Raw genomic sequence first — 13,353 nt, forward strand, 5'->3', positions numbered from 1 at the left:
TTCTGTCTCTTCGTATGCTCATCTTTTATCGTCTTCTTCTAGATATTGAAGCTGCCATTGTGCGATTGAATTACGATTTATGGTTCATTACCTTGCTTATGTTTGCACATTCTCCTGGTCAGCTTCTTAGTGTTTAATTAGAATCTGCCTCTGTTTTCCTTTATTTTTCTTGCCCAGATTGTTTCTCCGGGTCGAAAAACATGTCAGATCTCCGGTCGGAGAACATATTATAGACAGAACTTGTTTTGTTAAGTCTGAGAGCACACAATTGTAATGTATGTCTGCAATGAAGGCTGTGTCAATGGATGATAGTGCTACAAAACTTCAGTTCCATAAGTTGTAATAGTTAAGGGGTAAAAACAATTTTACAGAATTCACAGAGAAGCAGCAAATTTCACCCCTTTGAGACTTTAAGGTTGTTTGAAAACAAACAATAACAAAGCCTTATCCCTTCAAGTAGGGTCGACTGTAGGAATTTTAGAATGTCACTACGCTTGGTTTTGCGACTTAAGGTAGGGTTTAGGGTAGTTTGAAAACGTTAAACAAAAATACACTTTCAGACAAAATACCAATGATCTTAATTAAGTAAAAGCACCACACTAGTTTCTACTGTAAATGCCAAGCTCATGGCTGCAAGTTTTGAGCAGTCCTCAGCGCGGAAGAGTAGTAATGGGATTCGAGCTCCTTGAGGCTAGCAGCTGCCTCCTCGCCGATTCTAGCCAACAAGCGGTCTGTGTTCTCGGCTTGCTGGTTGAACTCCACAATTCTTTTCTCGACATGGTCATTGAGGGAGGCAAACCCTGAAAATATTGCCGTCTGTTTCAATTCCGACACCAACTTAAGTAGAGAATCAGCTGCCTGGACCTGTGGTCATAGATTTAATCGTAAACAACCCAAGAACTCAAATGCAGAAATCAACCGGGAAAGATAAACATGTCCAGGACAGAGTCTTGGAAATCAAGCTTGCATTAACCTAGAGTTCAACTGATAAGGCCGGACAACGCGTAAGCAGAATTTCCATCACAAACATGATCCTAAGTCAAATCAAGAGGAAGAGCAACCATTTCTTTTGTCAATCAACAAGGAAATGATTTATAAAACAAAGAATGTGTGTCTGAGTTTGTGCTCCGTCATGCTTGAGTGAGTGGCCCAAATTATGAAAATGGAGCATCTTTCGGGTGGAGAAAAACCGGCGGTTCCACCATAAGGACCGTGAACGCAATTGCCCTCCCCCGCCCCCTACATTATTCCTACACACGAATTTTCCAATGTTCATTTGTTCCGGGAAGAAATATTTCAGAATCCGCCACTTTTGTACAACGATTAGCGGCCGATACTAAATTGGGTTTAGCATTGCAAACTAAACAACAACACATTCTGATTCCAAGTTGTAAATTAATCCATAAGCACATGATTAAGAGCTAACTAAACGTGATCAGCTGAACAATTATGCTAATTGAACGGAAATTAAAGAACAACAAAATCAATGAGCAAGCTGAGAGGAAGGGAAGGAAAAGGATTCACCATTCGAGCAGCACGCGTCTCCATCATGAAAGCTTCCTGAGAGTTTCTAACAGGCGGATCATTCACCTGCAATTACATCCCCAAACCAAAATTTTAAATTTTCTGAAATTGTGATTTCAAATTAAATTGTAGAGAGAGAGAAACAGAGTCTAACCCTGGAGACGTTGACGAGTTGGCTGAAATTGTCGACGATGTTGGTGATGTCGTTCTCTACTCTGTGAAGCAGCGCCTTCTGCTTCTGAGCTGCCGCCACAGCAGCAGCCGCGGTGGGCCCGCTCCCCGCGCCTCCCAATCCTCCTCCCCCTGACGCTGCACCTCCGCCCTTATTCATTCTTCTTCTGAATGCTCGTCTAAGCTACTGATATGGGTCGTCGTCCAAGATGGATGCGAGTTTTTCACTTCTCAGGAAAGTTCGATTATTTCGCCGTCGAAATTTTGGGGTTTTGTTGGTAGAATCGGATGAGAGACGATGTCGTTTTGGTATATAGAAAGCACGGTTTTGTTTCAAATTCAAATGTGTGTTTTGTAAAAGCACTTTTGCTTCACCTAAAAAAAAAAACACTTAGAAAGTGCTTCTAAAAGCACACATTGTAGAAAATTGTGGATTGTCATAGTGGGAATGGACCAAGTGCCTTTAAGTTTTTCTAGTGGGTAAAAAACGATTTTGTCAAAAAAGAAACGCCTGTTGTAAAAGTTGTGAGAATGAATGCTCATATGTTTTAGCTAAAGATGAAAAAGTGAGGAAGGTTTAAGAATAGTAGCATTGTTGTTGTTGTATGATGTTTTTCAAGATGCACTCATTTCACTTATATGATTCTTCACGGACATAGCTCTATATAATGAGCATTTCGTGTATGATCAAAACACACAAAACATAAAAGAAGTGAAAACAATAATATCAATATCTCTTCCTTTCCTTCTTTACCAGCAATCCTTTTGTGTTTTAATTACAAAAATAAATAGTATGATACATTGCACCTGCTTTGCTCATATCTATAGTAAAAGTTATCTCTCTAACTTTTGCCTATTTATAACAACGCCAAATATTTGATATCGTTTCCTTTGAAGGAGAGCTCAATTCCAAACTATCCCCACTTGGATCCGTGAATTGTGTCTATTCATCGTACATCGTGTGGTTAGAAATCATTCTAAATTTTTTTATTTAAAAATGAACCCAAACAGTTTCCGACAAAAACTGACCGCACGATGTACGATTAACAAACACGATTTACGGATCCCCAAAATCCTCATAAAGAGGATCCGGAGAGGATCAAGTTGGCTTGGATATTGATGTAAAATACATGGTGAGAGTCTAGGGATTAGGTTTGGTGAAACCAGTGTTTGTTTCTCCTTGTCAATAAAGTAAAATTTCTCCTATGAGAGGTTGTTCTAAACTAGTCTAATCTATTAAAAAAATGAACAGGGTTCAAAATCACGGGCAAGAAGGTAGCCACACTGATATAACCAACTGACGTAACCTAAATCTACAATTTGACAAAAAAAAAAGTCTCAAAAATTGTTTCGAAGGCTAAGGAAACCTATCATTCATTTGAGTTTCTATAAACAACATAATTTGTGGTAAATAACTGTTTTCTTCTCTCTACTTCTCTCCACTTCTCTCCTTGTTTAGATAAAATCACACTTACAACGGTAGCTACTTTCAAATCAGCAATGCGCCATATAGCTTACATAGTGAATTAAAGCAACTGAATTGCCACAAGTACGACCGATCAGTTTAGCGGTGAAAATCTCACTAGCTTGATAATCCATCTAGAAGTCTCAACTTTCTTCATGGTATTACGGAGAACCACTAGGAAAACCAAAATGAGATAATCTTGTCACGTACATCAACCTAACCTTGCTTCTCTTCGTAGTACCTTGGACAGGGAAAAAGACAACAAGATTAGAATACGAAGACAAAATTGGAACATCAGATCTAACATAGTGGAGAACAAAAAGATAATCAGTCACCTCTTCAGCAAACTTAATCAAAATGGTTGTTCGAGGCCGTTGCTGTCCATCCACTGGTACAAAATGCGCTGTTACCACAGCTGGGAAACCAGCACCATCCAAAACTCCCTTCAGAGAAAAGGAAATGCCATTCATACCTTATAAGCGGCAGGTAATTCAATTAACAAGCAATAAAGTACCATTGCACTTACCCTTACAATTCCAGCAACAAATGCTCCACAATTAAAGGTTCCCATGTCTTTTGGAATCGAAATAAATCTACAATCCAAAAATGGTGTATTAGCTGGGGATTAACGAAAACCGGCAGGTTCGGCTAACTGCAACAGCGAAGTAGAAATATCCTCATTGCATAAACTGTTACCTGTTCACAAGGAGCTCCTTCTCACTAATCATGTACTCATCTTCATGTTCAGTGCCTTTCTCAAGGGAGTCAGCTACCTAATTTTCGGGTACCATAAGGCAGTTAGCGTAGTTCCTAAATAAGTACACTGTGTTGTATTTCAGCCATTAAATTCCACGAACATGGAAAAGATAAAAGAAGGCTAAGCAAAAGCACTCACCTTTCCAAATAACACCTTCCACACCGTGCTATGCACAAAAGACAGGATACCCAGCAACCGTGTCTCCCTCCTGTTTCCCTGTACCCAAAGAACCATCAATATAACATTAAGCATCCATGCAGTCTCTCCTACTACGCCCAGAAATAGATCCAAATCCACAAACGCAAATAATTTGTTATGAATTTGGACCATTAGGGTTCTAGGCTCCAAAACATCAGGATAATATTGCTATATCCAAACTCCAATATGATGAGCACAGAGCTCCAATAAAAATCCATAATTTCTTCTCCTGCCTAGGGATTAGTTTATAACCACAACTGAAAACATTTGTTGCGTAATTTGAGTTTGCAGTATGTAGAAGAATCCAATTGCATCATATGCATCCAATGTGTACACAGACTAAAACCACATATTTCTCACTTAGTGCCAAATGAAGCAACGGTATCTTAATATTGTGATTACGAAAATTATAGTAATGGATAATTCTACTCAACAAGAAGTCATACCTTATCCCTATGGCAAAGAAGCTCCAGAACTCGAGCCCCAACAGCATATCCTGCATCCTCCAGCCTGCTCCAGTTTACATAAAATATTACTGAATTTCGATTTCTAACATTCACGTATTAGAATTCAATAGAAGTCACTGTAGAGCTGAAAGGGACGAAACTGTCCTTGCCAATAGAAATTGTTACTCTCTCACTGCCTCAAGACCCTCTTTTTCATTCAAATTCTTTTTCCAAACCATATCTGTGATTTTGCCAGATTGCAGAAGAAACTGGCAATATTAAGTAAACCAAGCGATTCTGGACCTAACATTTTGTCATCACTTACCGCCTAGAGTTGCACACCCAGCTAATCTAAGTGAGCTCACAGGTTCATTTTCGGATAACATTTTCCTTATGAACCTAACAGAACCCTAATAGTAACCAAATCTGAATGTGCATGATAAGCACATAACAATATAATCGAATACACCGGTAATTCAAATCACCTTCGTTCTAACTCGGCAATGTTGTCAACCTGCGTCTGATTGTACTGAACGAGCTCCGAAAACAAGAACGCAAACGCACTCAAACTAACCTGAAACAAACATCAAATGCCAAAATCAACAAAACTCAATACATCCAAAGTAAGTGAATAACCTGAACCAAATTGCCCAGATCACAATTAACGTAGAATTCGACAAACCAAAAGACCCATGTGCTCAGAACTCGGATTTGAGGTCGTTTGAGCATAAATTTGCAGCATAACACTTCGAAACTAATGTAATTTAAAGACTTTACTTGCGATTTTAATTCATTTTTCCCCAAATCACAGTAGTAACATACATAGATCAAAGAAAATGCAGCCATTTGTTGAAGATTAAGGTAATCTGATCAAGCTTAGCATAAACTAGAGAGAGAGAGAGAGAGAGAGAGAAGGGACCTCCTGTTTGCCCTTGCTGAGGGGCTTGTCGAGGACATTGGAGTATTGCTTGATCTTCCCTACTCCAATCATGCTTCCCCAACTATTTTTTTTTCTCTTCCGGATTTGAAGAAATTCGAAGAAGCAGAACTGGTGGTGTTTGCGGATCGGATTTTCTGAAGCACAACTTGTACACAACTCTCCCTTCTTCTGTGTATTCGATCGACTCGCTCCTTCTCAGTGCCGGTCTGGACCGGCAGCTTCCACGCTCTCGTCCTTATTTTTATTGGAAAACTAACCAAAACACCCTCAAAACTTTACTTTTAATCAGAAGGACAGATTTTTTCAAAAATACCAATCATACCCTTTACACATATGTACAAGATTGGGTCAGTTTTCTGCAAAGTTCAAGTGGATACATCCAAAAGAAGAAAAAGAAGATTGACATTTTCAGAAAACATTTGCATGCAAAAAAATATGTGGCAAACATGCAACAACCAAGACAATACAGATTCACATGCAAAAGAAAATGTGGCAAACACTGCAGCAACCAAGACAACATAAATTCACATAACATTCAAGCAAAGACAAGATAGCCAGCTTTCAGAAACAGTGCTGACAGTTTTCAGAAACAGTGTGCTGTCACTATTCAGAAAATTGTAAATAGATGAAATGTTATTTTGTCTTTGAAGAATTAGATCTTGTATATAAGGGAGTCTTTCCTCCCATACAGAACAGGTTTTCTCAACATCTGAAAACATCATACTCACTTCATACACTCAAGCATTCGTAGCCTTCATAGCATCCTTGTAAACACTTTTTGTAATCACTTTCTTGTAAACAACCATCTCTGTAAACATTCCATATATTCAAGCAATCTCAAAGTCTTAAGTAAGTTTTCTTTTCCTTCTTTAGTGTGTTTGTTTAATTAGACTTCTAGTCCAAAACAGGGAAACACTATTGTGGTTATATTATTAACCTGTTAAACTGACTATCATACTTTGTTCGAGCACTCTGTTATAGTTGAATGTTTGTCATACAAATAACTGGACATTAACCAGGGTACCTCTGAGTTCTTCGTACCTCTGAGTTCAGCCGTTAAGGCCTTATACTTGTACTGTGAGTGGTCGTCATGCTGAAACATGTCGAGTTCCATGTGCAAGGTTTTATGTCTAGTTGTTATAATGGTCATCCGACTATTTAACCGATCATGCGTTGCGAATTTGGTATCAGAGCCTAGTTTAACATTTTAATAATATAATTATAATAGTAAAGTACCTTGAGGATAGAAGTCGTAGATACAACTGATATCATATTTATTTATTGTATATGAACAACAGATATTATTGTCCCTGTAGACCCTGTCAACCACAATTACCAGGTATTTATTGTCCCAGACATCCAACTATAACTAGCATAAAGAGAAGATTAGCATATATATCCAAAAGAATTATTAGTACTTTGAAGAAGCAAAAGTTTTATCTTGGATATCTTGAACATCCTTCATTTATTAGTAAAATAATAACACAGAATTGCAACATAAAGTTTTAGAAGCAAAAAGAACAACATATCAAGTTTTAGAGACATTGAGAGAAGAAAGAGAGTTTTTAAGAAACCAGTTAGCCGTAACCTTAGAGAAAGGTATACTATAGTTTATGATAGATTATCTTAATTTAGAAATTAGTGAACCTCAAAAAAGAAAAATAACTTTAGACCAAAATAGTTTAGTTTGTTATTTTCCATCAAAAAAGCATAATCATATTTTGCATAGTGAAGAAAATTCACAAGCCAATACTATTGTAATAACTCTTTGGTCTGTCTAACTGTAATATTTCTATACAGGTTCCTTCTTCTAAAATCGGGTATTCATGTTCAAAAATGTCTTCATCAAACTCTTCTACGTTATTATGCTCATCATTTTCTTTTGAGTTTTTTAAATGATAACTATCTTGGCCACTAGTCTCTTCTATACTTATGTTTTTGTATGCTTCTATAGTATTACTTTGATCAGTTATTGTAATGCCTCTTTTGAAAAATGTTATGTTAGGGTTCATAAATAAAAAACCTTGCAAACTTTTCAAAAAGTTTAATCCTAAAATAAATGGATATGATCCTACTGGTGAGACAAATGTTAATGGTAAATTAAATTGTTGTTTTTCTACTTTAATAAACTCATTATTTATACAATGTGTTAAGTAAACTGGTCTGTCATCAAATTGTGTTATTCTTACTGGTTTTGCTAATTTTTGTCTATATTTTCCTGGTACTAACTCTTCTCTTATGACACTCTTTGTACTTTTTGTATCTATCATAGCTATGGTTTGTATCTTATGTTCTTTTGCTAATTCTATTTTGCAATTTTTAGTGATTAAGGAACTACTTTTTTGTTTTTCTATACTATGAACAATATTTCCTAATATTTTAGATTCTGCTGAATTAACTTCTAATAACCTATTACTATAACATTTTTCACATAATATTGAGTATGTATTGTAGTATTTATTTTCAACTAATTTATTACACTTATGACATTTTTCTGGCCAACCTAAATTAATGTATTTATATTCTTCTTCATGCTGTTCTTCTATGAATGCACACATATATTATTCTAGATCACTATTTGTGCTACTTGAATTTTCCGAATCTGAATCTATCATGTTAATACTCTCTATACTATAAATACTCTCATTATCACTTAAATTATCTAAACTGTATATTGACTTAATATCATCATCTTCTTCTAACTTAAACAACTTCATCAAATGTACTTTTTCTTTCGATTGTTTACCTAATTTTGGACATTTAGGTCTAATATGTCCAGCTTCTCCACATGAATAACATTTACAACTACTCTTATCTTTTGGTGCTTTATATTTCCTAATCCAAGGTCTGCCACTTCTTTTTCTAAATTGTTTTGGAATATATTTTCTCTTCCTATATATTCTTGAAGGTCTTATACTGAAATTCTTATGTTGTTTGTAGGGTTTATATGACTTATATTTCTTTTTTTATATTTCTTATGCTTATTTTTCTTATGGCAACCATACTGTTGTGGTAAATCTATATTTTTACAACTCATGTAAAATTGCTTCCCGATTTGTCTCTTAGCCTTTATTTGACTACACTCTTGTCTAAGTATATCATATACATGTTGAATTCTAGGTCCTATAGTAATATCATTTTTCTTCGAATGCTTTTGCCATTCATTCCAAATCTTTTCACCTATGGGTCCTTTTATTTTTGTCATATAAGTATCTAATAAATTAATATCACTAATTCTACCTGTTCTTCCTAAATATTTAAAGAAATCTGTGGTATACTCAGCTATATACTGTAAATCGCAAATTTGTAATTGTTCTAAATTTCTGATTGCTCTTATTTGTTCTTGTTCACTTCTGCCATCTAACCTATTATGATCTAAAAACTCTTGTTTAATCAAAATAACAAAACCATCAATATTAAAATGTGTTTTAGCTGCCTGATATTGTTCTGGATTTTAAACTTTCCATGACTGGAAATAATCAAAAACTAAACTATCCAAAGTATGTTCAAAGTAATCTAACATGTTTTGTGAATTACTAAAATCTAACATTAATGCTGCATGTACGCAACCTTTTTCCCACCTCTCAATCGTTCTTTCCCAATCTTGTGGATCTACATTATCTAAATTTAATATATTACCAGCTATATTAATTTGTTCTAACTATCTCAAATATGGAATCCTATTTTTTCTAGGTTTTATCATACTTTCTTCTATATAGTCTACTTTTGCTTTTTCATTATATTGTTCATTTGTTGGTCTTAAAAATTGTTGATCGGCTCTGCTTGCGTGTCCTGGATTTTCTACGCCTGATGTACTACTTTCTTCTGCTGGATTACATTCAGCAAAACGAGACAAAAATATTTTAATAGTGAAGATATTAAATTAGTTCAAAAAATAAAAGAAGAAATTACTAAACTTAAGCCATTAACATTACCATTAGATGATAGTTACAAGATAGTCAAAACAGATGCTTTGAGTTTCTTTCAATGGCATGATGATGCACCATCAACCTCCACCATTCAGTGGATTTCAAAATAGCATGAGCAGACCAGCATCACCACCAGTACCCACGTTCAGATGCGGAGCTAGTAGAAGGCGATGAACAGTATTGGAATAATTTGTCAGAAGAAGAGCTGCATAATATCGACAACATGATGGAAGCCTGAAGAACTAGCTGTAAATTAGCATAAGATGAATAGCATCATAATGTATTTCCAGACATAAATGTCAACATCGTGGTGGTCCGCATGTAATGGCATAAGAGTAAATAAAGAGAAGAGTTTGATCTATTATAGACTTTTCATACATAAAATGTCCTTATGGTTAAGAATGAATAGTACCAAGCCCTTTTCGTTAAAACTCCCAAGAATCAATTGAGTGGACAGCCTTTACTTGTCCAGAAGGACATTTTGAGTGGCTCGTTATGCCATTTGGACTTAAAAATGCTCAATCGATCTTTCAAAGAAAGATGGACCAAATTTTCAAGAAATATGATAATTTTTGTAATGTTTATGTAGATGATATTTTAGTACATAGTAAAAATAAAAATGAACATAGGAAGCATTTAGAGATAGTATTACAAGAATTTATCAATAATGGAATTGTAATTAGCAAAAATAAAATAGCATTAGAAAAGCAAGATATAGAATTTTTAGGAATGTATATCAAGTCAGGTACAATCCAATTACAAGATCATATAGCTAAAAAGGTGTTAGAATTTCCAGATAAATTAGAAGATAAGAAACAGTTACAAGCATTTTTAGGATTGCTAAATTATGCAAGAAATTTTATCCCTGATTTAGGAAGAAAAATAGCAGTATTACATAGTAAAACTAGCAAAACGGGACAAAAATATTTTAATAGTGAAGATATTAAATTAGTTCAAAAAATAAAAGAAGAAATTACTAAACTTAAGCCATTAACATTACCATTAGATGATAGTTACAAGATAGTCGAAACAGATGCTTCATCATTAGGATGGGCAGGTATACTATACCAGAAAATGCATAGGGAGTCTCCAAAGTCTGACGAACAAGTTTGTAGATATTCATCAGGAAAGTTTAGTGATGTACAGTCAAGATTACTATCAACAGATTTAGAAATTTTAGGGATAATTAATTCACTTGAAGCATTTTCTTTATTTTTACATAATGAAGTATTTACGATTAGAACAGATTGTCAAAATATAGTTTCTCATTATAACAAGATACATGCTAATAAACAGGCAGTCCGAAGATGGGTTAATTTTGTTGATTCAATTACAGGAAATGGTTTTAAACCAATTTTTGAACATATAAAAGGAAATGACAATACATTAGCTGATATCTTATCAAGATTAATTTGTTGAACATGTATGAAATATCGTGGACCATCATTAGCAAATAGCACAAGACCGCAAGGCAAAAGAGTTTATTTCAATGGCATGATGATGCACCATCAACCTCTACCATTCAGTGGATTTCAAAATAGCATGAGCAGACCAGCATCACCACCAGTACCCACGTTCAACTTTAATGGCAATATTGTTGAATGAATCAGAAATCCAACTCTGAGATACAGGTCAAGGGTACCAGGGCTTTCTGATAGGCAGCAGGTTCTCTTAGATAATTTATGGAATATCCAAATTAAGCAGCCAAGCATGAGGTTAGGTCATGAAAAATTAATTAGAGCCTTGGAACAAGAGTTTGATAGCCTTAATTTTAATTTCCACCAAAACCAGCAGCATATTCATTCTCTTGAGCACAATCTTCAAGCCATTTCTAGGGACTATGAGTCATTACTTGGTAAGTTTATCAAAATGAACCAAGAACTCCAATCTCTTAGAATGCAGCAAAAGGCAAGTGATACCTTGAAAAGAGAATTAAAAATAGGTTTAGAGATTGATCAGCATAAGCATAAAGGAAAAAAGGTTATTGAACCCATAGAACAAGAGGCTAATGAGCCCATAGAAGAAATTAAGATTGAGCTCTTAGAAGAAGACGTTGAAATGGAGCAACATTAAAGTAATGATCAGCATCAGGTTCTGAGTGACAAAGAAAAACAAGAAAAATATGAAAGTTTTCTTAGGAATATATCTTCAGACTTAATATTAGACGATGTTTTATTAGAAGAAATTTCAAAAGCAAAACTGAGAATAATGCCAACAGATATGCAAAATGAGATCCTGAGCAGAACATCACAGTCCATGAAAGAGTTACAATTACAATTATAATGCGCCTTGTATCAGTCCATCTTTGATCCAAAACCAGAGATGGATATTATTACAAAGATGTATCCTCCATGTCTTTGTGATAGTACAGAGAATTGTATTTGTAAACCAGAGGTTAGCGTAGCTGTGTCCAGGATTGACATGAGAGATTTTAAATCATGGCATTTTAGTTATGAGCATCAGAAAAAGCATAATGAGGTAGAAGTTACCCCTGCCCTACTATTAGAGTTTGGTTAGCTCGATAAAATATTTATTAACCGTATTTCTCAACTAGAATCATTTCCTGAAAAGCTTATTAAAGTAGCAGAAGACTATCTATAAAGGTAGAAAGAAATTTGCATAAGTTTTATTAGTAGTCATCCATATTGGTATGTACACATGCATAAGGAGAAAGTTAGGCATATAGCCATGATCAATGAATAGTCCTTTAGACTAAACCCTATCTCCTCACATAGGTGGACTCCTTCATACAAAGATATTTTAAAATTTAGAGGGATCCAAATGTTTGCTTTAGATGAGTTTGAAGATTTTAGGTATGATATGGTACTAGTAGCAGAAGAAGAAGAGATGTATATTTACAGCAAGACAAGAATCAGTCATCAGCCTTATTGAAAGCCCCAAAATTTCAAAGAAGAAACAACGGAAATATATTACAAGGTGAAAGAAGATAGAGAAAGAGATGCGGAGCTAGTAGAAGGCGATGAACAGTATTGGAATAATTTGTCAGAAGAAGAGCTGCATAACATCGACAACATGATGGAAGCCTGAAGAACTAGCTGTAAATTAGCATAAGATGAATAGCATCATAATGTATTTCCAGACAGAAATGTCAACATCGTGGTGGTCCGCATGTAATGGCATAAGAGTAAATAAAGAGAAGAGTTTGATCTATTATATACTTTTCATACATAAAATGTCCTTATGGTTAAGAATGAATAGTACCAAGCCATTTTCGTTAAAACTCTCTATTTTTATTTTTGGAATAATTATATGATAAATGTTCAAAACAAGTAACAAAAAAGTATGTTGCGCTTTGGCCCTTGAGATTTAAAGTTGCTGAGTTTGTTCATTATCAATCATTTCATTTTAGTCATTTGGTAAAAATTTATCGTTAAATATGGAGGAAATGGTAAAAATACCCTCGATTTTTGTCAAATAAATTTGACCCATTGTGTAGTAAATTAAGAATATTTTTATCATAATATTTATTATTCAACATAATTTTTTATAAAATGATCAAAATAATAGACCACGTTTGATTTAGGAATATACAAATCACCCAACACACCACCAGAAGACTTTCAAACCAACCCAAAAAAGTGCCAAACAACAAAAGTACACAACACTTCTCAAGTTTGTTGAACCCAAACCAACCCAAAATTGCCACAACACAACACATATCTATTGGTTAACCCACCAATTACAGAAAGACATCCCAATTGGCAGCCCATATCTCATATCATAGTGTCATACCACACAGTCAGTCCCTTGATTTAAAAGAGAAAAGAAAATTCTCGGAAAAAAAAAATATTTCCTCACATTTTTTTATTTTTCTTCTGCCTTGTCTTGATTGTTATCATAATTTAAAAAAAAAAAAAAGTAATTTAAAAGAGGACAATATGGGTTTGCTATTTTTTTCAAGA

General features: G+C 34.7%; 2 protein-coding genes across 2 annotated transcripts; both read right to left on the bottom strand.

The window, feature by feature from the left end:
- Window positions 1-312: 312 nt before the first annotated feature.
- LOC139192389 (mediator of RNA polymerase II transcription subunit 22b-like) lies at window positions 313-2,130 on the bottom strand. Its single transcript, XM_070814454.1, has 3 exons — window positions 1,679-2,130; window positions 1,525-1,590; window positions 313-864 (listed from the first exon to the last, which is right to left on the bottom strand). Exons 1-3 carry the CDS (start codon window positions 1,853-1,855, stop codon window positions 625-627), a joined length of 483 nt encoding a protein of 160 aa, XP_070670555.1. The 5' UTR covers window positions 1,856-2,130; the 3' UTR covers window positions 313-624.
- Window positions 2,131-3,040: 910 nt separating this feature from the next.
- Window positions 3,041-5,936, bottom strand: LOC103406695 (uncharacterized). The gene is made up of 8 exons (XM_008345684.4): window positions 5,481-5,936; window positions 5,047-5,135; window positions 4,562-4,625; window positions 4,056-4,133; window positions 3,857-3,933; window positions 3,687-3,753; window positions 3,496-3,603; window positions 3,041-3,401 (listed from the first exon to the last, which is right to left on the bottom strand). Exons 1-8 carry the CDS (start codon window positions 5,550-5,552, stop codon window positions 3,372-3,374), a joined length of 585 nt encoding a protein of 194 aa, XP_008343906.3. The 5' UTR covers window positions 5,553-5,936; the 3' UTR covers window positions 3,041-3,371.
- Window positions 5,937-13,353: the final 7,417 nt, after the last annotated feature.

This window comes from Malus domestica, chromosome 15 (genome assembly GCF_042453785.1).
Source record: "Malus domestica chromosome 15, GDT2T_hap1".
NCBI classification, from domain to species: Eukaryota; Viridiplantae; Streptophyta; class Magnoliopsida; order Rosales; family Rosaceae; genus Malus; species Malus domestica.

What these genes read in the sequence shown, in the direction of transcription:
- LOC139192389 (XM_070814454.1), bottom strand. Translation starts at nt 1,855, where the DNA reads ATGAATAAGGGCGGAGGTGCAGCGTCAGGGGGAGGAGGATTGGGAGGC. An exon ending in AACTCGTCAACGTCTCCAGG is followed by an intron (nt 1,591 to 1,678) that starts GTTAGACTCTGT and finishes ATGTAATTGCAG; the next exon opens with GTGAATGATCCGCCTGTTAG. An exon ending in AGACGCGTGCTGCTCGAATG is followed by an intron (nt 865 to 1,524) that starts GTGAATCCTTTT and finishes CTATGACCACAG; the next exon opens with GTCCAGGCAGCTGATTCTCT.
- LOC103406695 (XM_008345684.4), bottom strand. Translation starts at nt 5,552, where the DNA reads ATGATTGGAGTAGGGAAGATCAAGCAATACTCCAATGTCCTCGACAAG. An exon ending in TTGTTGCTGGAATTGTAAGG is followed by an intron (nt 3,604 to 3,686) that starts GTAAGTGCAATG and finishes TTTTCTCTGAAG; the next exon opens with GGAGTTTTGGATGGTGCTGG. An exon ending in TGATTAAGTTTGCTGAAGAG is followed by an intron (nt 3,402 to 3,495) that starts GTGACTGATTAT and finishes TCCCTGTCCAAG; the next exon opens with GTACTACGAAGAGAAGCAAG.